Below are 26,993 nucleotides of genomic sequence, written 5' to 3' on the forward strand. Positions count from 1 at the left end.
GATGAGTATGACAACCGGCAGGAGCCATAGGAGTTGTCTTTATTATTTTGTATGACCTGCGTGTCATTGAATAACGCCATGTAAATTACTTTACTTTGTTGCTAAACGCGTTAGCCATAGAAGTAGAAGTAATCGTTGGCGTGACGACTTCATGAAGACACAATGATGGAGATCATGGTGTCATGCCGGTGACGAAGATGATCATGGTGCCCCGAAGATGGAGATCAAAGGAGCATAATGATATTGGCCATATCATGTCACTATTTGATTGCATGTGATGTTTATCATGTTTTGCATCTTATTTGCTTAGAACGACGGTAGTAAGTAAGATGATCCCTTATGATAATTTCAAGAAAAGTGTTCCCCCTAACTGTGCACCGTTGCGAAGGTTCGTTGTTTCGAAGCACCACGTGATGATCGGGTGTGATAGATTCTAACGTTCGAATACAACGGGTGTTGACGAGCCTAGCATGTACAGACATGGCCTCGGAACACACGCAATACACTTAGGTTGACTTGACGAGCCTAGCATGTACAGACATGGCCTCGGAACACGGAGGACCGAAAGGTCGAGCATGAGTCGTATAGAAGATACGATCAACATGGAGATGTTCACCGATCTTGACTAGTCCGTCTCACGTGATGATCGGACACGGCCTAGTTAAACTCGGATCATGTTTCACTTAGATGACTAGAGGGATGTCTATCTGAGTGGGAGTTCATTGAGTAATTTGATTAGATGAACTTAATTATCATGAACTTAGTCTAAAATCTTTACACTATGTCTTGTAGATCAAATGGCCCACGTTGTCCTCAATTTCAACGCGTTCCTAGAGAAAACCAAGCTGAAAGATGATGGCAGCAACTATACGGACTGGGTCCGGAACCTGAGGATCATCCTCATAGCAGCCAAGAAAGATTATGTCTTAGAAGCACCGCTAGGTGAAGCACCAATCCCAGAGAACCAAGACGTTATGAACGCTTGGCAGCAGCGTGCTGATGATTACTCCCTCGTTCAGTGCGGCATGCTTTACAGCTTAGAACCGGGTCTCCAAAAGCGTTTTGAGAAACATGGAGCATATGAGATGTTCGAGGAGCTGAAAATGGTTTTCCAAGCTCATGCCCGGGTCGAGAGATATGAAGTCTCCGACAAGTTCTTCAGCTGTAAAATGGAGGAGAATAGTTCTGTTAGTGAGCACATACTCAGAATGTCTGGGTTGCACAACCGCTTGTCTCAGCTGGGAGTTAATCTCCCGGATGATGCGGTCATTGACAGAATCCTTCAGTCGCTTCCACCAAGCTACAAGAGCTTTGTGATGAACTTCAATATGCAGGGGATGGAAAAGACCATTCCCGAGGTATATTCAATGCTGAAATCAGCGGAGGTGGAGATCAGAAAAGAACATCAAGTGTTGATGGTGAATAAAACCACTAAGTTCAAGAAGGGCAAGGGTAAGAAGAACTTCAAGAAGGACGGCAAGGGAGTTGCCGCGCCCGGTAAGCCAGTTACTGGGAAGAAGTCAAAGAATGGACCCAAGCCTGAAACTGAGTGCTTTTATTGCAAGGGAAGTGGTCACTGGAAGCGGAACTGCCCCAAATACTTAGCGGACAAGAAGGCCGGCAACGCCAAAGGTATATGTGATATACATGTAATTGATGTGTACCTTACCAGTACTCGTAGTAGCTCCTGGGTATTTGATACCGGTGCGGTTGCTCATATTTGTAACTCAAAACAGGAACTACGGAATAAACGGAGACTGGCGAAGGACGAGGTGACGATGCGCGTCGGGAATGGTTCCAAGGTCGATGTGATCGCCGTCGGCACGCTACCTCTGCATCTACCTACGGGATTAGTTTTAAACCTCAATAATTGTTATTTAGTGCCAGCTTTGAGCATGAACATTGTATCTGGATCTCGTTTAATTCGAGATGGCTACTCATTTAAATCCGAGAATAATGGTTGTTCTATTTATATGAGAGATATGTTTTATGGTCATGCCCCGCTGGTTAATGGTTTATTCTTGATGAATCTCGAACGTGATGTTACACATATTCATAGTGTGAATACCAAAAGATGTAAAGTTGATAACGATAGTCCCACATACTTGTGGCACTGCCGCCTTGGTCACATTGGTGTCAAGCGCATGAAGAAGCTCCATGCAGATGGACTTTTGGAGTCTCTTGATTACGAATCATTTGACACGTGCGAACCATGCCTCATGGGTAAGATGACCAAGACTCCGTTCTCCGGAACAATGGAGCGAGCAACCAACTTATTGGAAATCATACATACCGATGTGTGCGGTCCAATGAGTGTTGAGGCTCGCGGAGGATATCGTTATGTTCTCACTCTCACTGATGACTTAAGTAGATATGGGTATGTCTACCTAATGAAACACAAGTCTGAAACCTTTGAAAAGTTCAAGGAATTTCAGAGTGAGGTTGAGAATCAACGTGACAGGAAAATAAAATTCTTACGATCAGATCGTGGTGGAGAATATTTAAGTCACGAGTTTGGTACACACTTAAGGAAATGTGGAATCGTTTCACAACTCACGCCGCCTGGAACACCTCAGCGAAACGGTGTGTCCGAACGTCGTAATCGCACTCTATTGGATATGGTGCGATCTATGATGTCTCTTACCGATTTACCGCTCTCATTTTGGGGCTATGCTTTAGAGACTGCCGCATTCACTTTAAATAGGGCTCCGTCGAAATCCGTTGAGACGACACCGTATGAATTATGGTTTGGGAAGAAACCTAAGCTGTCGTTTCTAAAAGTTTGGGGATGCGATGCTTATGTCAAGAAACTTCAACCTGAAAAGCTCGAACCCAAGTCGGAGAAATGCGTCTTCATAGGATACCCTAAGGAAACTATTGGGTATACCTTCTACCTCAGATCCGAAGGCAAGATCTTCGTTGCCAAGAACGGGTCCTTTCTGGAGAAGGAGTTTCTCTCGAAAGAATTGAGTGGGAGGAAAGTGGAACTTGATGAGGTGATAGTCACCCCTTCCGAACCGGAAAGTAGCGCAGCGCGGGAAGATGTTCCTGTGGTGCCTACACCGACTGGGGAGGAAGTTAATGATGATGATCATGAAGCTTCGGATCAAGTTACTACTGAACTTCGTAGGTCCACAAGGACACGTTCCGCACCAGAGTGGTACGGCAACCCTGTCCTGGAAATCATGTTGTTAGACAACGGTGAACCTTCGAACTATGAAGAAGCGATGGCGGGCCCGGATTCCGACAAATGGCTAGAAGCCATGAAATCCGAGATAGGATCCATGTATGAAAACGAAGTATGGACTTTGACTGACTTGCCCGATGATCGGCGAGCCATAGAAAACAAATGGATCTTTAAGAAGAAGACAGACGCGGATGGTAATGTGACCATCTATAAGGCTCGACTTGTCGCTAAGGGTTATCGACAAGTTCAAGGGTTGACTACGATGAGACTTTCTCACCCGTAGCGAAGCTGAAGTCCGTCCGAATCATGTTAGCAATTGCCGCATACTATGATTATGAGATATGGCAGATGGACGTCAAAACGGCATTCCTTAACGGCTTCCTTAAGGAAGAGTTGTATATGATGCAGCCGGAAGGTTTTGTCGATCCTAAGAATGCTAACAAAGTATGCAAGCTCCAGCGCTCAATCTATGGGCTGGTGCAAGCATCTCGGAGTTGGAACATTCGCTTTGATGAGATGATCAAAGCGTTTGGGTTTACACAGACTTATGGAGAAGCCTGTGTTTACAAGAAAGTGAGTGGGAGCTCTGTAGCATTTCTCATATTATATGTGGATGACATATTATTGATGGGAAATGATATAGAATTCTTGGAAAGTATAAAGGCCTATTTGAATAAGTGTTTTTCAATGAAGGACCTTGGAGAAGCTGCTTATATATTAGGCATCAAGATCTATAGAGATAGATCGAGACGCCTCATTGGTCTTTCACAGAGTACATACCTTGACAAGATATTGAAGAAGTTCAATATGGATCAGTCCAAGAAGGGGTTCTTGCCTGTATTGCAAGGTGTGCAATTGAGCACGGCTCAATGCCCGACCACGGCAGAAGATATAGAAAAGATGAGTGTCATCCCCTATGCCTCGGCCATAGGGTCTATTATGTATGCCATGCTGTGTACCAGACCTGATGTAAACCTTGCCGTAAGTTTGGTAGGAAGGTACCAAAGTAATCCCGGCATGGAACACTGGACAGCGGTCAAGAATATCCTGAAGTACCTGAAGAGGACTAAGGATATGTTTCTCGTTTATGGAGGTGACGAAGAGCTCGTCGTAAAGGGTTACGTCGACGCTAGCTTCGACACAGATCTGGATGACTCGAAGTCACAAACCGGATACGTGTATATTTTGAATGGAGGAGCAGTAAGCTGGTGCAGTTGCAAGCAAAGCGTCGTGGCGGGATCTACATGTGAAGCGGAGTACATGGCAGCCTCGGAGGCAGCACAGGAAGCAGTCTGGATGAAGGAGTTCATTACCGACCTAGGGGTGATTCCCAATGCGTCGGGCCCGATGACTCTCTTCTGTGACAACACTGGAGCTATTGCCCTTGCGAAGGAGCCCAGGTTTCACAGGAAGACCAGGCATATCAAGCGTCGCTTCAACTCCATTCGTGAAAGTGTTCAAAATGGAGACATAGATATTTGTAAAGTACATACGGACCTGAATGTAGCAGATCCGTTGACTAAACCTCTCCCTAGGGCAAAACATGATCAACACCAGGACGCAATGGGTGTTCGATTCATCACAATGTAACTAGATTATTGACTCTAGTGCAAGTGGGAGACTGTTGGAAATATGCCCTAGAGGCAATAATAAATGGTTATTATTATATTTCTTTGTTCATGATAATTGTCTATTGTTCATGCTATAATTGTGTTATCCGGAAATCGTAATACATGTGTGAATACATAGACCACAACGTGTCCCTAGTAAGCCTCTAGTTGACTAGCTCGTTGATCAACAGATAGTCATGGTTTCCTGACTATGGACATTGGATGTCATTGATAACGGGATCACATCATTAGGAGAATGATGTGATGGACAAGACCCAATCCTAAGCATAGCATAAAAGATCGTGTAGTTTCGTTTGCTAGAGCTTTTCCAATGTCAAGTATCTTTTCCTTAGACCATGAGATCGTGCAACTCCCGGATACCGTAGGAGTGCTTTGGGTGTGCCAAACGTCACAACGTAACTGGGTGACTATAAAGGTGCACTACGGGTATCTCCGAAAGTGTCTGTTGGGTTGGCACGGATCGAGACTGGGATTTGTCACTCCGTGTGACGGAGAGGTATCTCTGGGCCCACTCGGTAATGCATCATCATAATGAGCTCAATGTGACTAAGGCGTTAGTCACGGGATCATGCATTGCGGTACGAGTAAAGAGACTTGCCGGTAACGAGATTGAACAAGGTATTGGGATACCGACGATCGAATCTCGGGCAAGTAACATACCGATTGACAAAGGGAATTGTATACGGGATTGATTGAATCCTCGACATCGTGGTTCATCCGATGAGATCATCGTGGAACATGTGGGAGCCAACATGGGTATCCAGATCCCGCTGTTGGTTATTGACCGGAGAGGCGTCTCGGTCATGTCTGCATGTCTCCCGAACCCGTAGGGTCTACACACTTAAGGTTCGGTGACGCTAGGGTTGTAGAGATATGAGTATGCGGAAACCTGAAAGTTGTTCGGAGTCTCAGATGAGATCCCGGACGTCACGAGGAGTTCCGGAATGGTCCGGAGGTGAAGAATTATATATAGGAAGTCAAGTTTCGGCCACCGGGAAAGTTTCGGGGGTTATCGGTATTGTACCGGGACCACCGGAAGGGTCCCGGGGGTCCACCGGGTGGGGCCACCTATCCCGGAGGGCCCCATGGGCTGAAGTGGGAGGGCAACCAGCCCTTAGTGGGCTGGGGCGCCCCCCATGGGTCTTCCCCCTGCGCCTAGGGTTGGAAACCCTAGGGTGGGGGGGGGGGGCGCCCCACTTGCCTTGGGGGGCAAGTCTCCCCCCTTGGCCGCCGCCCCCTCCCTTGATGGGATCTTGGCCGGCGCCCCCCCTCCCAGGGGGCCTATATAAAGGGGGGGAGGGAGGGCAGTAGTACAACAGCCTTGGGCGCCTCCCTCCTCCCCTGCTACACCTCTCTCTCTCGCAGAAGCTCGGCGAAGCCCTGCCGACATCCCGCTACATCCACCACCACGCCGTCGTGCTGCTGGATCTCCATCAACCTCTCCTTCCCCCTTGCTGGATCAAGAAGTAGGAGACGTCGCTGCACCGTACGTGTGTTGAACGCGGAGGTGCCGTCCGTTCAGCACTCGGTCATCGGTGATTTGAATCACGGCGAGTACGACTCCGTCATCCACGTTCATTGGAACGCTTCCGCTCGCGATCTACAAGGGTATGTAGATGCACTCCTTTCCCCTTGTTGCTAGTATACTCCATAGATGGATCTTGGTGAGCGTAGGAAAATTTTAAAATTATGCTACGATTACCAACATTAGCCAGATAGGAATCCGGTTAGGTGGGGTTAACTCCTAAAAGGACAATATTTTGAAGAGTTAACCATTTTAAGGGATCTACTAGAGTTAGCCCTAAGGATTTAAAACCTACCTCATCCTACAACACAAAGAAACAAAGATAAAGGGACCGCCTATATGTCTGTTGCCTCAAACGATTTGAGTCAGACGATTTTGCAAAGGGACCGCTCTGACCCGTTAGATAAAAATTGAATGATTTGATTATCTTCTTCTTTCTCCAACTATTATTCTTCCTCAAACCGCAGCGAGCACATTCTCTCTCCCATCCCAAACCTCTCCTCTTCCAGTGGTTTGCCTCTGGCTAGCCTCCCTTCCTCTCCTTTGGCTACGACGACACACCTCATTCTTGCTCATTACGACGTCCTCGCCTACGGAGAGGGCTCCATCTAATCTGACCGGGAAATAAATACAAAAAGGCTCCCCCACAAGCATTTTCAACCCCCAAGCCCGCCTCCTTCTTCGGCCTCGTGCGCCGCCACTCTATTCCACGGAATTGTCTGGCCCGATTTAGAACCTAATTCTTCCAGTGTAGTTACCATGTTTAAGGATTTAAAACCTACCTCTTCCTTAAACACTCCGTGAGGAATAATAAAAAAAGGGGGCGCCTATTTGTCAATTACCTCAAAAATGATTTGAGCAGTCAATTTGCAAGGGACTGCTTTGAGTCGTTAGATAAAAATCAAATGATTGGATTATCTTCTTCTTCCCCAAATCACAACACACACATTCTCTTTCCCAGTCGATCATGTCATCCTCCAGCCGTTCACCTCAGGCTCGACTCCCTTCCTCTCCTCTGGATGCGATGATACGACTCACTTTTGCTCGTTATGCTGCCCCGTCCCTTCTTCAGCAAGGGATTCATATAATATGATCGGGAATTAAACATAAAGGGACTCCCCCACCCACATTGTCAACCTTCGAGCTCGCCTCCATCTTCGGCCTCGTGTGCTGCCTCTCTGTTCCACAGAATCAACTGACCCAATTTACAACCCACTTCTTCTAGCCTAGGTACCATCGTTAAGGATTTAAAACCTATCTCTTCCTACAACACTCCACAAGGAAAACAAATAAAGGGACTGTCAAATTGATAGTTACCTCAAAAAAGATTCGAGCCAGTCGATTTGCAAGAGTCCACTTTGAGTCGTTAGATAAAAAATGAATGGTTGGATTATCATCTTCTTCCTCCAACCGTTATTCTTCCTCAAACACAGTGCACGCTGTTCTCTCTCCAAACCTCTCCTCCTCTAGTCGTTCGCCTTGGGGTCGCCTCCCTTCCTCTCCTGTGATTGCGACGACACGCCTCCCTGTTTCTTTTTACGTCGTCCCTGCCTCTAGCAAGGGCTCCGTCTAATCCGACCGGGAATTTGAATACAAAAATTCCCCCTCACCATCCACCTCTGTCTTTAGCCTCGCACCTGGCCTCTTTGTTCCACAACATCGACTGACCCAGTTTATAACCTACTTCTTCCATCCTAGTCACCATGGTTAAGGATTTAAAACCTACCTCTTCCTACAACACTCCACAAGAAAAGAAATAAAGGAACCGCCTATCTGACAATTACCTCAAAAACCAATTCGAGTTAGTCCATTTGCAAGGGACCGCTTTGAGCCGTTAGATAAAAATCAAATGGTTGGATTATCTTCTTCTTCCTCCAACCTCTATTCTTCCTCGTACTATTTTTTTGACGGGAAACTACGGAGGGCTTACGCCAGCCTGAACTTATATTAGCCAGGGAGAGATGACAACATTCAGGTAGTTACATAGGGTGAAGAAAAGAAAGATTACCCGTCATGTCGTCCTCGTACTATAGTGCACGCCTTCTCTCTCCCACGCGATCATGTCATCCTCCAGTCGCTCGCCTCAGGACCACCTTCCTTCCTCTCCTCCGGTTGCGACGACATGCCTCATTGATTCTTCTTATGGCGTCCCCGCCTCCGACTATGGCTTCATATAAGTCGTCCAGGATTTAAACACGGAAGGCTCCCCCACCCGCATTGTTCGTCAAGCCCGCCTCCGTCTTAGGCCTCATATGCCGCCTCTCTGTTCCATGGAATCGATTGCCCGATATAGAACCTACTTCTTCTAGCCTAGTTACAATGGTTAAGAATTTAAAATCTACCTCTTCCTACAACACTCCACAGAAAAAATAAATAAAAGGACCGCCTATATGACGGTTACCTCAAAAAACGATTCGAGTCAGTCGATTTCCAAGGAACCGCTCCAAGCCGTTAGATAAAAATCGAATGGTTGGATCATCTTCTTTTTCCTCCAACCGTTATTCTTCCTCAAACCGGAGCGAGTGCCTTCTCTCCCCCTAGTCGATCATGTCATCCTCCAGCCGTTCGCCTCCCTTCCTCTCCTCCGGTTGCGACGACATGCCCCACTGTTGCTCGTTACGCCGTCCCTGTCTCCGGCGAGGGCTACGCCTAATCCGACATGGAATTAAATACGAAAAGGCTCTCCGACTCGCACTATCAACCCTCGAGCTCGCCACCATCTTCGGTCCCGTGCATTGCCTCTCTCCTCAGATAAATCGACATGACCTGACTTAAAAATTCAGACAACTAATGAATATAGCAAACGCGAGAAATAAATCAATGATGCCATTTTCATAGCTGATATGTCCTAGACGCATAAACTCCACAATAACACGTTGAGTGGCAAAATGTGGGTGAAAGAGGGGGCAACATAGCAGTCAGGGTAACGGAAAGACGCTCGCACGAGCGTCAATATCGCCTCATCTCCCACTAGCCCCAGTGGGAGTTACCCGGTGTCCACTAACCCCACGACCACGAACCCAATCACTGGCTCATCATTCGACGCCACAAGCCAACAAACCGCAACCTAAGCAGGCAGTAGGAGGAGGAGGAGTAAAATCCCCACAAAAATATGAGCGCTAGCTAGAATACTCCTACGCTAGCAGCCGAGGAGGGAGAGAAGTGGGAGTAGTATACTCCTAGCCTGGTATTCTTCTCCCGTCCACCCTCTCTCTTTCTCTCTTGTTCCTTGGAGTTGTTGTCCTGGGACGGAGCTTAGAAAAAGGCCCCGCCTTTTGGCTCATTCCTCACCTGCTCTGCTCTGCTCCAGCTTCAGGGACGCGAGCTGCTCAGCGTGTGAGAGGGAGAGGGGGAGAGAGGGATGGCGCGCGTGGAGAAGGTCGCCGGCGGCGAAGGGCAGGTGGAGGTGGTGGTCGGGGTGGACGGCAAGGGGGCGATAGAGTGCCGGATATGCCAGGAGGAGGGGGAGGAGGCCGCCATGGACTCCCCCTGCGCCTGCACTGGCACGCTCAAGGTGACCCCCTCTCTTTCTTTCTCCCTCCCCGTCTCTTTCTTCCCCAATCTCTCTGGGAGGACGCTTCTGTTCTTGCTTGTTTTGGAGCTGCGGTGTGCAAGTCTAGCGGCCTGTGGAGGCCAAGTGGAAATCTGATGTTTACTCGTTATGTTCTTCAAAGTGATGGGCAGATTTCTAGATGTTTTATCTCAGATTCTTGGTTCCATCCGTTCTCTGATAAGTGTTTTTCTTCAGGCAGCAGTGGTCTGAAATTTGCACTTGCAGTCCTCTGTTTCCTTTCTTTTGGCTATGTCGATGTTAGGTGCATCCCTCTTTTCATTTTGGCTGAAATTTGACATGATGCTTGGTAATGCTATTCTGCTATTTTTGCTTCATCTTTTTGGGGTAGTATTTTCTGTTGTTGGAATCTTTCTCTAGACTGGAGCTTAGTGTGATGATTATGAGCAGCGAAAGCTCTGTTCAGATTGCCAAATGATTGTTCTTAACGCGCAACGAAACATACTCTGTTATTACAGAGTCCAAACCAAAACAGTGCGGTCTCCGATTGTTCTTTTCTGCAGACATGAGCAAACAGTCGAATTAGCAGTGACCGGTCCATGTTTATCCATCCAAATCATTGCCTCATCCTTCCAGTTGTCAGATAATAGGCTGTTTTTCCTTCCACCCGTTTCACATGTGACCTGGGATTGATTATCTCCTGAACAAAGTGACATGTGACCTGAGATTATCTTATGATATGAACAAACAAAAATGCTAACCGTGTGGTGCTGGTCAACCGGCGTTGGTTGGATGCAGTTCGCGCACAGGAAGTGCATACAGAGGTGGTGCGACAAGAAGGGGAACATCACATGTGAAATCTGCAACCAGGTGGGTATTTCTGGTTTTTCAGTTACCAGAAGGACTACCCCTGTAGAGCAATGTACTATACCAATATTGCATTGCATTTCTAAATTCTAGGTGATGGCATGTTAATTAATTGTTTTTATTTGTTGTTAAAGAACCTTGGGGCCTGATGTAGTTAGAGCTGTAGTTCAGTTTATCAATTATGAGCAGTCCAATTCAGGCCAACTGCATGGCAGAGGAAAAATAAAATGTTGCTGGTTTTTCACCATGTTCTGTAGTATTTGTCAGCAGAGTCTTTCAGAGTCGGCTTATGTTTGTTTTCTGCTACAGGTTTACTCTCCGAACTATGTTCTCCCTCCAACCAAGTGCTGTTCAGATGAAATGGGCATGGATCTTAGGTACTTACAGAAGACATGTTTCATAGTTTGGTGAAATTGTGGAAATCATTTATGTTCTGTCAACTGAAGAATGCTGCCGTGCATGTTCTGAAGTAATGGCTGTTTGTTTGTAACCAGGCAAAGCTGGGTTGGACGGATTGATCCCCATGATTCCCATTTCCTGGCGATCGCCATCGCGGAGCAGCAGCTGCTGAACGCTGAATTCGATGACTGCATGACCTCAAATTCGAGTGGCGCCACATGCTGCCGGTCTATTGCTCTAATTGTATGCTACAGAACCCTTTTTCTCAGTAAGCCTATCTTTTATTACAGTTCTGAAGGGTGGATAATGATGTTGATTTTTGTTGCAGTTGATGTTCCTTCTGCTCGTGCGCCATGTAACCGTGATCGTGCGAGATGCTAGCATGCTACAAGATGCGACGGTTCTGTTCAGCGTGAGTCCATATGACCTACTTTGCCATCTCAATGTTCACCTCTATGCGATCTCGGCATTATGGTTTCACACTAAACTAACTGAATATTTTCCCTCATTTCAGGCAATTCTTCAGTTCGTGGGATTCTTTCTTCCGTGTTATGTCATAGCGCGCTTCTGCTATGCTTTTCAACACCGGAGGCGAAGACAGGTATTCCCCGCTTCCCCACCCGAACCCGGAGCCATACTAAACTGATCTACTGCCATTTTCTCTGTTTGTTGAGTTGCATTATCCATTGCTTGCAATCTATTTTCAGCGGAGCGCTCATGCACTCTCTCTGCAGGTTTAGGGGCATGCCTGAACCCGGAACCGGACTTTGTCGCGCAAACCGGACCCCTACTTGAGAAGAGAAAGGCGGCGAAGCTTGCGAAGAAGCGAAGCTTCTTCTTCTCCCCCTTGGCCCCGGCGAATCATGGTTTCATGAAAAATGTAGGCGAAAAGTAGATGGATTGTGGTGGACGGAGTAGCTGCAACGGCACCCGTCAAGCTCAACTGTACATATGAGAGTCAGTTTACAGCTACAGATGCAAGTTGAAGTCGATGACATTTTCGCTCCTTAAAATAGTGGGTCGGTCGCCATTGGGGTGGATGGGCGGGTCGATGCGGGTTGAAATTCGCGGCCCCCCGCATTCATGTCTCGGAGGACGCAGCCGTGCTGGTGGCGATGGCTCGGGGTTCGCCCCTCCCCGAATCGATCGCCTCCGTGTTTGGTCGGCTGCCGCGGTTCGCCTCGCGGAATTGCTGGAGACGTCCCGGGGCGGGTCAAAACCAGCCGCCTCTCTCCTCTCCTCTCCTCCCACCCTCTTAGATCGAATCTACACCTACCTTGGATCTGGCAGGCAGGTGATGGGTCGAATCTAAATAGGCTTATCATACGTGCTCTAACTCGGAAAATGCATTGCAGCTCTAGGGTGCCACACACCCCCTGTATAAAATAGCATTAAAAAATATCAGGAAATTTTGAAAAAATCTGAAATTTTGGGATATGAAACATGAGTGCCCGTTGTACACCCGTGTTCATTTTCGTGGGGGAATGGGTGCCCTTGGTATCCGTGGCGTAGGAATTACAGTCCGACATACGTTACATTCGGTTTTTTTCTACACATATGATTTTTTTGTCTTTTTACTGGCATTACCACGGGCACCCATCCGTCACGAAACTGAACACGTGTGTACAACTTGCGTCACCCCTTATTTTCACTCCCTTGACCCGGTGGTTTCTGCACTGGTGGCAAGCTCTCGCTCAAGTGGTGTGTTTTTTGGCGTCATCAACTATGTGGCGACGCGCCTAAGAATAAAGTTGTTCGTGAACTGTTGGTGGTGTATGGTCCTCCTCCTTCATGTCCGTGTGGTGCGTTAATGCTGGATTTGTATCACAAGAAGCTCGTGCTGACGTTGATATTTCTTCAATTGTATTCGCGGACCCGCACCTCACAATGGACTATTATTTTCAATGTCTCGAGACTATGGCCTTGTCTTTGTGCGGATCAAAGGATCCAATGTTGCGGTCGTCGTCACATGAGTGTTAGTGTCAGGGGCCGCGGGGGGCGGGGGGGGGGGGGGGGGGGGGGGAGCGACAAAGTTAAAGGTTTTGGCTTTCGCAATGAAGTGATGGAACTTTAGTTCCTTATCCTTTTTCGTTACACCATTGTTCATGGCGGTATCCTTTCCGTATTTGTATCATTCCTTAATGGGTAATACATATGCTTTTGCAGACATTCAAAAAACATGTCTTAAGGTAGATTTCTAATTGACTTTGGGCTCAAACCTATTTCGGATATAACTTGTTTGGCAACCATGTATCTGAATTTGTGGCAAGAAAAGGAACAAAAGGGTCGTAGATAACAACTTCTTTATTATGTCTACGATTCTTGGCACTTTGTTTTGGCTTGCTTGACTTTTTTTATTTTGAAGTTTGAATCGACAACCCTTAGAAAGTTACAACTATTTGAAAACCGCAAGGCAACGATAGTCACAAGAAACTTAGGTAATTCGCCCATGACCTCATTGCGAATACTGATGGGGAAGTTGTAAAGGGGAAGTGTGTTCACGTGTTCCCATGTCGTGCATACTACATCTTGGGTCATATTTTCTCGTGTGGTGGGAGGGGGCCAGGGCGGCCAAATCCCTTGGACGTGTCGCCCGTGGTTTCCTTAAAGGGAACTATATGCCTGCCAAAAATAAAATAGTTCAACGCTTTCACGCCAAGAAGTTCAAGACGAAGGATAGATGTCACCAACCAAGACCCCTATACACGGTAGTAGTTGTGAAGCTGAAGACATCGCACCACTATGAGGGCATGAGTCCGCCACGGCGTAGCCATCTTGCCATTGAAGCCGCTCTTATGCACATCATTGACAACCAAAAACCTAGTCTGGGGATTCGCAAAACCAGAAAGCTCACTAGCCCCTCAACGCTGCTCAGATCAATGTCGAGATGTGGTTGGAGCCATAACAAAAACATTGGTCCTAGCACAACCACCGTCACCATCACTAAAGTGGCACCATAACGGACACAAAACATAGACATTCGATCTAGACCAAATAAACCTAGACGATAGAATTCACTGTGCTCCCCCACCTTCTTCCGTCGTGGTAGAGGAGGGCAGGGGAATCGACGACTCAACAACAGAAAGGTCGGTAGAGGAGGGAGGGGGGCTCGGTCCTGACATCTGAGGGGTCTCGATGCAAGATACAATTGTATGCCTTTGTTTTGCACATGACATATAATCATACACGCAGTTAGTTTGGCCCTAGGTAAACAAGGCTTTTTGTGTTTTAGTGGGAAATTAATACTCCATGGATGAACTAAAGGACTACATAAAAGGGGATTTGTCCTTACTATTGCAAACTAAAGAGGGATTTGCTGGCAATCAACAATTCAAGCTCTTGCTCACAATAATCTGCGTTGAATGGCAGAAAATCGCATTGAGTTGCACATGCCGTCGTCGACAAGTAGTGTTTGTTGTTGTTGTTGTTGTTGTTGTTGTTGTTGTTGTTGTTGTTGTTGCACAAAGGTGATCGGCAAAAGAGGAGACAAAGGAAGATGAGGCATGCATGGTCACTGATCGTTTTAGGCTGCACCCTGCATGATAAATAAAAGGGACCTCGTATATGACGGATTTAAGAGCATGACGCAAAGGGTTCCACGAGACTGGGCTAGCCCATCGGCCGAAGCAATTAGTGTTTTGTAGTGCGACATAAACATCCCTAGAAAGAAGCAAAGGGTTCCACGCGACTGGGCTAGCCCATTGGCCGAAGCAATTAGTTTTTTGTAGTGCGACATAAACATCCCTAAAAAGAAGCGAGATGCAAAGAAACTTTTTTTAAAATGCGAACAGGTTTTGAAACTCCATACAAATTTGAAAGCATGAATATTTGACAAATTTGCGTTTTAATTTTTTGTGTGAACTTCTTTTATGAAATCATGATTTTCTAAAAATTTGTGGAAATTAAAAAATATTAAAGGAAAATAAAAATAAGTAGAAAAAACGAAAATGTAAAACGGGAAAACAACTGTTAAAGAAAAAGCAGTCCGGGAACCTTCTAGATGGTTCCCGAGACAGGTTGAGAACGTGCACGTACGCTAAAATGGACCGGCCAACCCCAGAGCGCTCACCTCACCTCGCTCGTAGTGTGCGTCCAGTCGACAACCCGTGCCAGTGATATGTATCGCTCGTGCACTCGCCTACAGCACATGTGGAGCAGGCCCGCCCATTTAGTGGAGATTTTGTGAAACTTCTGGAACCTTCCGTCCAGTTTTAGAAAGGTTCCAGAAGGCTTATTTTTCTTTTTTCTTCTTCGTTTCTTTTTACTTTTTACTTTTTGTTTTTCATTTGCTATTTTTTAGTTTTCATATTATTTTTTATTTTTGATTTTTTATTCCAAATATTCGCAAAATTCAGAACATTCAATTTTCAAATAATATCCAGGATTCAAAAATCTTTAACTTTTTCAAATATGAAAACATTTTCCAAATCCATGAACATTATTTAAATTCATGAGCATTTTGCAAATACATGCACATCTTTTCAAATTAATGAAAAAATGTGAACACTTCTAAAATGTGAACAATTTTCAAATTTCAAAACATTGTTCTGAAATACACGAACAATTTTCAAATTCATGATCTTTTACAAATACTCAAACATATTTCAAATTCAAGAATATATTTCAAATCTGTGAACCTTTTTATATTAGGGATCATTTTTTAATACATGATTTTTTTAATAAAATGTCAACATTTTAAAATTCATGAACTTTGTTCGAATACAGGAACATTTTTATAATGCGTGAATTTTTTATTTGACATTTCGAAATTGTTGGAATATATAGAAAGTAAAAAAGCAGGAAATCCGTTCTTAAAGTAGCACATGTATGTTTTTTTTGAGGTAAACCACTTGTGTAAAAAAGTTTTGTTCAACTTAGGTAATGTTTCGAATACAAATAATATCGGGTGTGACAAGTAGCCAAACATAGCGGTCATGCTCTAAAGAATTTAGCAGCCTTTGTAAGATCTTGTGCTTCACTGTCTCCCTCTTCTCATGCACTATGCATAGCCCGCCGAAACCCTCCTTGTTCACTCTTATGTCTTCAATAGTCACCGAACTAGCACGTTTGTAATCCTCTGTCAAAACACAATTAGTAATTGCCTGCACTTCTTGGAAGTATAAATCTGCTGGTATGTGCCATATGTTCTAGGGTTTCCAGCTCGATCAAGCTTCTCAGCACTATCGTTGATGCACCAAGGTAATTGCCATCCTCATCTTTGCAAACAATAGCATCAATATTAATTATTGCAAACCCCTGAGGCGGTGAAATCCACCTTTTGGTTCTAGTACTTCTTGGCAATGACACACCATAGTTGCTTGGTATTTCATGCTTGCTTCTATGCGGAGCGACCGAGCGCTGCTTTCTGCGCCTTGGGCCTGCCCCATTTATCGGATCCTGCGAGCGATCAGTTCTTCTGGCCTAGCGAAGCGAAGCTATCGATGCGAGCGATGCGAGCATGCTACTCGCTTAAAGAGATAATCGAAACGGAGTTGTACTAAATCAGTGTCACTTAATATGAAACGGAGGTTGTACATAGCGGCCCCTGACAATCAGTTGCGGCAGATAGGATTTAGCAAAGTAAAATGCCTTGAATAATCTGCACTTCACTGTCGAATGCTTGTTATTATGTGGGCTGAAAAGACATATATGTTTTTGTTGGGCCATAGGCTGAATATGTGGGCTGCGGCCCTGTGAAGTTGTTGCATCGGCTGTACACATGCCTGGGGCGGCCCACGGGGGTTTCATTGTTGGGGGAGGCGTCTAAGGTTTTCTATGCATCTTTCTACACATACTACAAAATGTAGTAGTTTTTTTTAGTATAGCAACACGTTAATTTTGTGTAAAGAATGCGCATTATCCTTGCATGTCAAAAGAAAAATATCTGCTATCTTTTTTTTTGTGACATGTGCATATAGATTTCCATGGATATTGGATAGAGACGATATTAATTGCTCATTAACCTTTCCCAAAAATGGCTAGCCCTCCTGGGACACGTGCGTGATCACGGCACTCGAGGCACGAAACGCCGATCACAGCATCTCGATCCTTCTCCGCCGTCTCACATTCTCGGTATATATACACGCGAGGCATCCGCCCGCAAAGCACACCAACCAAGCCAAGCCTGCAACTCTCGTAGCGTGCAAAACCGCCGCCGCGCCAATCCACCACGATCGCCGTCGGCCGGCCCACCAGATCCAGCGCGCGCAAATGGCCACTCTCGTGTTCGACGCGGCGGTCCTGAGCCGGAAGGACGACATCCCGCCGCAGTTCGTCTGGCCAGCCGACGAGGCCCCGTCCGTCGACGGCGTGGAGGAGATCGCCGTCCCGGTCGTTGACCTCGCCGGGTTCCTCGCTGGCGACGGCGCTGCCGGCCTCCGTGACCTCGCCGCCGCGTGCGAGAAGCACGGGTTCTTCCAGGTCGTGAACCACGGCGTGGACCCGGCGCTGCTCGCCAAGGCGTACCGGTGCTGCGACGCCTTCTACGTGCTGCCCCTCGCCGAGAAGCAGCGCGCGCAGCGCCGCCTCGGCGAGAACCACGGGTACGCCGGCAGCTTCGTGGGGCGGTTCGGCAGCAAGCTCCCCTGGAAGGAGACCATGTCCTTCAACTGCTCCGCCGCGCCGGAGGGCGCCCGCAAGGTCGTCGACTACTTCGTCGGCGTCCTCGGCGAGGAGTACCGTGACATGGGGTACGTACCCACTTACGTCACTCTCTTTCTAGCTAAATCCATGCGTAATTGGCATACTATCCGTAGCCGCTATTGCTTTCAAAACAATCCATGCATATAAGTACGTTATTACTTTTTTAGTGATATATACAAGAGGACGATCGTCCCCTGATTTTTCATTAGGAAAGGCCAAACTTGTCTTACAAGTACCCATAACGACAAGGAATCTTGAAGTAGAAGCAGTGTAGAGCCGCATCTGAGATTCTGAGCTAGCAGAAGATAGCCCTAGAAAAAGTTCAGCAAAGGTCTACTCCCTCCTTTCTAAATATAAGTCTTTATAAAAAAATCACTATGAACTACGTAGAGAGCAAAATAAGTGAATCTACACCCTAAAATGCATCTATATACATCCGTATGTGGTTCGTAATGGAATCCCTACAAAGATTTACTATATTTTATATTTAGAAATGCGGAGGGAGTACATTTTTTACGAAGCATATTTGGCATGAAGTCAAATTACAGTGTTATTTTTCTTTTGCATGCCGAACGAGTGCATATTTATCAATTTATGCTTGGATATGCCATGCATGCAGAGAGGTGTGGCAGGAGTACTGCGACGAGATGACGCGCCTGGCGCTGGACGTCACGGACGTCCTGGCGGCGTGCCTGGGCCTCGGCCGCGGCGCGCTGCGCGGCTTCTTCGCCGGCGACGCCTCCCAGATGCGGCTGAACCGCTACCCGCCGTGCCAGCAGCCTCACCTGACGCTGGGCACGGGCCCGCACCACGACCCGACGTCGCTGACGCTGCTCCACCAGGACGACGTCGGCGGGCTGGAGGTGTTCACCGGCGGCGCGTGGCACGCCGTGCGGCCCCGGAGCGACGCCTTCGTCGTCAACATCGGCGACACCTTCTCCGCGCTCACCAACGGGCGCCACATCAGCTGCCTCCACCGCGCCGTCGTCAACAGCAGCCTCACCCGCAGGTCGCTCACCTTCTTCCTCAGCCCGCAGCTGGACCGCCTCGTCGCGCCGCCGGCCGAGTTGCTCGCCATTGACGGCCGCCCGCGCGCGTACCCGGACTTCACTTGGCGTGAATTCCTCGAGTTCACGCAGAAGCACTACCGCTCTGGCTGGAGGACCCTGGATGCCTTCGCCGCTTGGATCAATCAGGGCCGCAAAGGCTAGAAGGGAAACCGGCCAGAAAAGGAATCAGGTGAAATCTAATAAAGATAACCATCTAAAAAGGAGCTGTGGATTTTGATTGAATGTAATAATAGTCTTGCTAAGTCTCAGTCGATGCTATATCCGCGCAATCTTACATTGAGAATCGTGCAATTTTTCTTTTCTTTTCTCTCTTGCATGTTATATCACCTGACTGAGACTTAGTCACACCCATGTAATAAATTAGATCCGTTTACATCTCAGTCGACTGAGACTTCGCTAAGTCTCAGTCGAATAACATCAGCACATGTGGTCGGCCTGTTTGATCGCTGGTTCTGTGTTGTTCGCTTGATGGGCTTGTTTGTGGGCTCGGTTGCCTTTTGTTTGTTGTTTTCTGTGGGCTGGCTCGTGTGTGTGTTTTTGCAGAAACATTTAAAGATAACAGATTTGTCTAAAAGAATTGTCTCAAAAAAATATTTAAAGATAACAAAAGAAACGAATGGCCAGACAGATATCCGAGGTTGGAAAAGGAAAATGCGCTCCCACATGACCAAGAAAGAAAGAGAAATGGTCTACTACCGTATTAGTATTACACACCAGTCGACACACAAAAGCTAAGAAATCCCAAAAATAACTAGAAGTGATAGAATGCTAGAAGTGATTTTGCTAAAATAAAATAAAATGCGAAAGGCGTAAATGCTGGGTTTTTTTCTTCTCTAGGGAACAGTCAAAGTGATAGAAAAAAAATACAATGAAAAAATGAGTAAGGGGTACATGATAGAAACTCTAATTCAAAAACCATGACACAGTTTTAGTTCTTTAATAAAAATCAGTCCCACACTGCGTGCCCGCCCCCTCTACTGGCGCCCCCTCCAACAGAACAAAATAGTCCAGTTGCGGCCGGGTTAGAAGACATGCAGTTGCGGTCGGGGGTGACACTTGCAGTTGCATGCCTAGTGTCGCACATGCACACTAGCCCGCCCTCTCCCAGCACCCCCTCTGACAAACAAAAGTCCAGTTGCAAGCATGTTGGGGACATGCAGTTGCGGTCGGGGTGTGGCACTTGCAGTTGCGGGGCTGTTGTTGGACTTGCAACTGGCCCGCCCCCGCCCCCTCTACCGGCGCCCCTCCGACTAAACAAAAAAGTACAGTTGCGGTCAGGTTAGAAGACATGCAGTTGCGGTCGGGGGTGACACTTGCAGTTGCATGCCTAGTGTCGGACATGCAAACTGGCCTGCCCCCTCTCCCTCCGCCCCCTCCGACAAGATAATAGTCCAGTTGCAAGCATGTTGGGGGACATGCAATTGCGGTCGGGTGCGACACTTGTAGTTGCGGGGTTATTGTTGGGCTTGCAACTGGCCCACCCCCTCTACCGGCGCCCCCTTCGACAGAAAAAAAGAGTCTAGATGCGGTCGGGTAGGAAGACATGTAGTTGTGGTCGAGGATGACGTTTGCAGTTGCATGCCAGTGTCGGACATGCAAACTGGGCCGCCCCCTCTCCCACCGCCCCTCCGACAAAACAAAAGCCCAGTTGCAAGCATGTTGAGGGACATGCAGTTGCGGTCGGGTGCGACACTTGCAGTTGTGGGGCTATTGTCAGGCTTGCAACTGGCTCGCCCCCTCTACCGGCGTCCCCTCCGACAGAACAAAAAAGTTCAGTTGCGGTCGGGTTAGAAGACATGCAGTTGCGATTGGCTGCGACACTTGCAGTTGCATGCCTAGAATCGGACATGCAACTGTCCCGCCCTCTCTTCCGCCGCCCCCTCCGACAAAAGAAAGTGTAGTTGCAACCATGTTCGGGGACATGCAGTTGCGGTCGGGTGTGGCACTTGTAGTTGCGGGGCTGTTGTCGGGCTTGCAACTGGCCTGCCCCCTCTATCGGCACCCCTCCGACAGAACAAAAAAGTCCAGTTGCGGTCGGGGTAGAAGACATGCAGTTGCGGTCGGGTACGACATTTGTAGTTGCATGCCTAGAGTCGGACATACAACTAGCCCGCCCCTCTTCCGCCGCCCCCCCGACAAAAGAAAGTCTAGCTGCAACCATGTTCGTGAAGGAAATATGCCCTAGAGGCAATAATAAAGTTATTATTTATTTCCTTATATCATGATAAATGTTTATTATTCATGCTAGAATTGTATTAACCGGTAACATGATAACATGTGTGAATACATAGACAAACAGAGTGTCACTAGTATGCCTCTACTTGACTAGCTCGTTAATCAAAGATGGTTATGTTTCCTAACCATGGACAAAGAGTTGTTATTTGATTAACGGGATCACATCATTAGGAGAATGATGTGATTGACTTGACCCATTCCGTTAGCTTAGCACTCGATCGTTTAGTATGTTGCTATTGCTTTCTTCATGACTTATACATGTTCCTATGACTATGAGATTATGCAACTCCCGTTTACCGGAGGAACACTTTGTGTGCTACCAAACGTCACAACGTAACTGGGTGATTATAAAGGTGCTCTACAGGTGTCTCCGAAGGTACTTGTTGGGTTGGCATATTTCGAGATTAGGATTTGTCACTCCGATTGTCGGAGAGGTATCTCTGGGCCCTCTCGGTAATGCACATCACTTAAGCCTTGCAAGCATGGCAACTAATGAGTTTGTTGCGGGATGATGTATTACGGAACGAGTAAAGAGACTTGCCGGTAACGAGATTGAACTAGGTATTGAGATACTGACGATCGAATCTCGGGCAAGTAACATACCGATGACAAAGGAAACAACGTATGTTGTTATGCGGTCTGACCGATAAAGATCTTCGTAGAATATGTGGGAGCCAATATGAGCATCCAGGTTTCGCTATTGGTTATTGACCGGAGACGTGTCTCGGTCATGTCTATACAGTTCTCGAACCCGTAGGGTCCGCACGCTTAAAGTTTCGATGACAGTATATTATGAGTTTATGTGTTTTGATGTACCGAAGGTAGTTCGGAGTCCCGGATGAGATCGGGGACATGACGAGGAGTCTCGAAATGGTCGAGACGTAAAGATCGATATATTGGACGACTATATTCGGACATCGGAAAGGTTCCGAGTGGTTTGGATATTTTTCGGAGTACCGGGGAGTTACGGGAATACGGGGGAAGAAGTATATGGCTTTAGGGGAGAGGGAGAGGCAGGCCGCGCGCCCCCCCCCATTGACTAGTCCGAATTGGACTAGGGGAAGGGGCGGCGCCCCCTCCTTCCTTCTCTTCCCTCTTCCCTTTCCTTGACTCCTACTCCTACTACTTGGAAGGGGGGGAATCCTACTCCCGGTGGGAGTAGGACTCCTCCTAGGGCGCGCCATAGAGAGGGCCGGCCCTCCCCCTCCTCCACTCCTTTATATATGGGGAGGGGGGCACCCCTTGGAGACACAACAATTGATCGTTTGATCTTTTAGCCGTGTGCGGTGCCCCCCTCCACCATAGTCCACCATGATAATACTGTAGCGGTGCTTAGGCGAAGCCCTGCGTCGGTAGAACATCATTATCGTCACCACGCCGTCGTGCTGACGAAACTCTCCCTCAACACTCGGCTGGATCGGAGTTTGAAGGACGTCATCGGGCTGAACGTGTGCTGAACTCGGAGGTGCCGTGCGTTCGGTACTTGATCGGTCGGATCGTGAAGACGTACGACTACATCAACCGCGTTGTGCTAACGCTTCCGCTTTCGGTCTACAAGGGTACGTGGACAACACTCTACCCTCTCGTTGCTATGCATCACCATGATCTTGCGTGTGCGTAGGAATTTTTTTGAAATTACTACGTTCCCCAATAGTGGCATCCGAGCCTGGTTTTATGCGTTGATGTTATATGCACGAGTAGAACACAAGTGAGTTGTGGGCGATATAAGTCATACTGCTTGCCAGCATGTCATACTTTGGTTCGGCGGTATTGTTGGATGAAGCGGCCCGGACCGACATTACGCGTACGCTTACGCGAGACTGGTTTTACCGCCGTGCTATGCACGCAGGTGACTAGCGGGTGTCAGTTTCTCTAACTTTAGTTGAACTGAGTGTGGCTATGCCCGGTCCTTGCGAAGGTTAAAATTGCACCAACTTGACAAACTATCGTTGTGGTTTTGATGCGTAGGTAAGAACGGTTCTTGCTCAGCCCGTAGCAGCCACGTAAAACTTTCAACAACAAAGTAGAGGACGTCTAACTTGTTTTTGCAGGGCATGTTGTGATGTGATATGGTCAAGACATGATGCTAAATTTTATTGTATGAGATGATCATGTTTTGTAACCGAGTTATCGGCAACTGGCAGGAGCCATATGGTTGTCGCTTTATTGTATGCAATGCAATCGCCCTGTAATGCTTTACTTTATCACTAAGCGGTAGCGATAGTCGTAGAAGCATAAGATTGGCGAGACGACAACGATGCTACGATGGAGATCAAGGTGTCGCGCCGGTGACGATGGTGATCATGACGGTGCTTCGGAGATGGAGATCACAAGCACAAGATGATGATGGCCATATCATATCACTTATATTGATTGCATGTGATGTTTATCTTTTATGCATCTTATCTTGCTTTGATTGACGATAGCATTATAAGATGATCCCTCACTAAATTATCAAAGGATAAGTGTTCTCCCTGAGTATGCACCGTTGCGAAAGTTCTTCGTGCTGAGACACCACGTGATGATCGGGTGTGATAGGCTCTACGTTCAAATACAACGGGTGCAAAACAGTTGCACACGCGGAATACTCAGGTTAAACTTGACTATAACAGATATGGCCTCGGAACACTGAGACCGAAAGGTTGAGCGTGAATCATATAGTAGATATGATCAACACAGTGATGTTCACCATTGAAACTACTCCATCTCACGTGATGATCGGACATGGTTTAGTTGATTTGGATCACGTGATCACTTAGAATATTAGAGGGATGTCTATCTAAGTGGGAGTTCTTAAGTAATATGATTAATTGAACTTTAATTTATCATGAACTTAGTCCTGGTAGTATTAGCATATCTATGTTGTAGATCAATAGCTCGCGATGTTGCTCCCCGTTTAAATTTTTTATATGCTCCTAGAGAAAACTAAGTTGAAAGATATTAGTAGCAATGATGCGGATTGGATCCGTGATCTGAGGTTTATCCTCATTGCTGCACAGAAGAATTATGTCCTTGATGCACCGCTAAATGACAGACCTATTGCAGGAGCAGACGCAGACGTTATGATCGTTTGGCTAGCTCAATATGATGACTACTTGATAGTTTAGTGCACCATGCTTAACGGCTTAGAATCGGGACTTCAAAGACGTTTTGAACGTCATGGACCATATGAGATGTTCCAGGAGTTGAAGTTAATATTTCAAGCAAATAACCGAGTTGAGAGATATGATGTCTCCAACAAGTTCTATAGCTAAAAGATGGAGGAGAATAGCTCAAGCAGTGAGCATGTGCTCAGATTGTCTGGGTACTACAATCGCTTGAATCAAGTGGGAGTTAATCTTCCAGATAAAATAGTGATTGACAAAATTCTCTAGTCACCATCACCAAGTTAGTAGAACTTCGTGATGAACTATAGTATGCAAGGGATGACGAAAGTAATTCCTGAGCTCTTCGCGATGCTGAAATCGACGAAGGTAGAAATCAAAGAAAGAGCATCAAGTGTTGATGGTTAACAAGACCACTAGTTTCAAGAAAAGGGCAAAGGGATAGAAGGGGAACTTCAAGAAGAACGGCAAGCAAGTTGCTGCTCAAGTGAAGAAGCCCAAGTCTGGACCTAAGCCTGAGACTAAGTGCTTCTACTGCAAAGGGACTGGTCACTGGAAGCGGAACTGCCCCAAGTATTTGGTGGATAAGAAGGATTGCAAAGTGAACAAAGGTATATTTGATATACAGATTATTGGTGTGTATTTTACTAGTGTTCGTAGCAACCCCTCGGTATTTGATACTGGTTCAGTTGCTAAAGAGTAGTAATTCGAAACGGGAGTTGCATAATGAACAGAAACTAGTTAAGGATGAAGTGACGATGTGTATTGGAAGTGGTTCCAAGATTGATATGATCATCATCGCACACTCCCTATACTTTCGGGATTAGTGTTGAACCTAAATAAGTGTTATTTGGTGTTTGCGTTGAGCATGAATATGATTGGATCATGTTTATTGCAAAATGGTTATTCATGTAAGTTGGAGAATAATTGTTGTTCTGTTTACATGAATAAAACCTTCTATGGTCATACACCCAATGAAAATGGTTTGTTGGATCTCGATCGCGGTGATACACATTTTCATAATATTGAAGCCAAAAGATGCAAAGTTTATAATGATAGTGCAACTTATTTGCGGCACTGCCGTTTAGGTCATATTGGTGTAAAGCGCATGAAGGAACTCCATGCTGATGAACTTTTGGAATCACTTGATTATGAATCACTTGATGCTTGCGAACCATGCCTCATGGGCAAGATGACTAAGACTCCGTTCTCCGGAACAATGGAATGAGCAACTGACTTATTGGAAATAATACATACTGATGTATGCGGTCCGATGAGTGTTAAGGCTCACGGCAAGTATCGTTATTTTCTGACCTTCACAGATGATTTGAGCAGATATGGGTATAACTACTTGATGAAACACAAGTCTGAAACATTTGAAAAGTTCAAAGAATTTCAGAGTGAAGTGGAGAATCATCATAACAAGAAAATAAAATTTTCTACGATATGATCGCAGAGGTAAAATATTTGAGTTACGAGTTTGGCCTTCAGTTAAAACAATGTGAAATAGTTTCATAACTCACGCCACCTGGAACACCACAGTGTAATGGTGTGTCCGAACGTCATAACCGTACTTTATTAGATATGGTGCGATCTATGATGTCTCTTACCGATCTACCACTATCGTTTTGGGGTTATGCATTAGAGACAGCTGCATTCACGTTAAATAGGGCACCATCTAAATCCAATGAGACGATACCGTATGAACTATGGTTTGGCAAGAAACCTAAGCTGTCGTTTCTTAAAGTTTGAGGTTGCAATGCTTATGTGAAAAAGTTTCAACCTGATAAGCTCAAACCCAAATCGGAGAAATGCGTCTTCATAGGATACCCAAAAGAAAATGTTGGGTACACCTTCTATCACAGATCCGAAGGCAAGATATTCGTTGCTGAGAATGGATCCTTTCTAGAGAAGGAGTTTCTCTCGAAAGAAGTGAGTGGGAGGAAAGTAGAACTTGATGAGGTAACTGTACCTGCTCCCTTATTGGAAAGTAGTTCATCACAGAAACCGGTTCCTGTGACACCTACACCAATTAGTGAGGAAGCTAATGATGATGATCATGAAACTTCAGATCAAGTTACTACCGAACCTCGTAGGTCAACCAGAGTAAGATCCGCACCAGAGTGGTACGGTGATCCTGTTCTGGAGGCCATGTTACTTGACCATGACGAACCTACGAACTATGAAGAAGCGATGGTGAGCCCAGATTCCGCAAAATGGCTTGAGGCCATGAAATCTGAGATGAGATCCATGTATGAGAACAAAGTATGGACTTTGATTGACTTGCCCAATGATCGGTGAGCCATTGAGATTAAATGGATCTTCAAGAGGAAGACGGACGCTGATAGTAGTGTTACTATCTACAAAGCTAGAATTATCGCAAAAGGTTTTCGACAAGTTTAAGGTGTTGACTACGATGAGAGTTTCTCACTCGTATCTATGCTTAAGTCTGTCCAAATCATGTTAGCAATTGCCGCATTTTATGAAATCTGGCAAATGGATAAACAAAACTGCATTCCTTAATGGATTTATTAAAGAAGAGTTGTATATGATGCAACCAGAAGGTTTTGTCAATCCTAAAGGTGCTAACAAAATATGCAAGCTCCAGCGATCCATCTATGGACTGGAGCAAGCATATCGGAGTTGGAATATACGCTTTGATAAGTTGATCAAAGGATATAGTTTTATACAGACTTGCGATGAAGCCTGTATTTACAAGAAAGTGAGTGGGAGCACTACATCATTTTTGATAAGTATATGTGAATGACATATTGTTGATCGGAAATAATGTAGAATTATTCTGCAAAGCATAAATGAGTGTT

The 26,993-nt window shown here is 46.3% G+C and overlaps 2 protein-coding genes across 2 annotated transcripts; both read left to right on the top strand.

Annotated features, from left to right (window-relative positions):
• The first annotated feature begins 9,382 nt into the window (after window positions 1-9,382).
• LOC123080071 (uncharacterized) lies at window positions 9,383-12,112 on the top strand. The gene is made up of 8 exons (XM_044502940.1): window positions 9,383-9,530; window positions 9,654-9,857; window positions 10,653-10,724; window positions 11,031-11,098; window positions 11,216-11,363; window positions 11,449-11,532; window positions 11,635-11,721; window positions 11,855-12,112. Exons 2-8 carry the CDS (start codon window positions 9,705-9,707, stop codon window positions 11,858-11,860), a joined length of 618 nt encoding a protein of 205 aa, XP_044358875.1. The 5' UTR covers window positions 9,383-9,530; window positions 9,654-9,704; the 3' UTR covers window positions 11,861-12,112.
• Window positions 12,113-17,124: 5,012 nt separating this feature from the next.
• On the top strand, window positions 17,125-19,277 carry LOC123075122 (gibberellin 20 oxidase 3). The gene is made up of 2 exons (XM_044497794.1): window positions 17,125-17,809; window positions 18,382-19,277. Exons 1-2 carry the CDS (start codon window positions 17,331-17,333, stop codon window positions 18,971-18,973), a joined length of 1,071 nt encoding a protein of 356 aa, XP_044353729.1. The 5' UTR covers window positions 17,125-17,330; the 3' UTR covers window positions 18,974-19,277.
• The last annotated feature ends 7,716 nt before the right edge of the window (window positions 19,278-26,993 follow it).

The sequence above is a fragment of the Triticum aestivum genome, chromosome 3D, assembly GCF_018294505.1.
Source record: "Triticum aestivum cultivar Chinese Spring chromosome 3D, IWGSC CS RefSeq v2.1, whole genome shotgun sequence".
In the NCBI taxonomy this organism is placed as follows: domain Eukaryota; kingdom Viridiplantae; phylum Streptophyta; class Magnoliopsida; order Poales; family Poaceae; genus Triticum; species Triticum aestivum.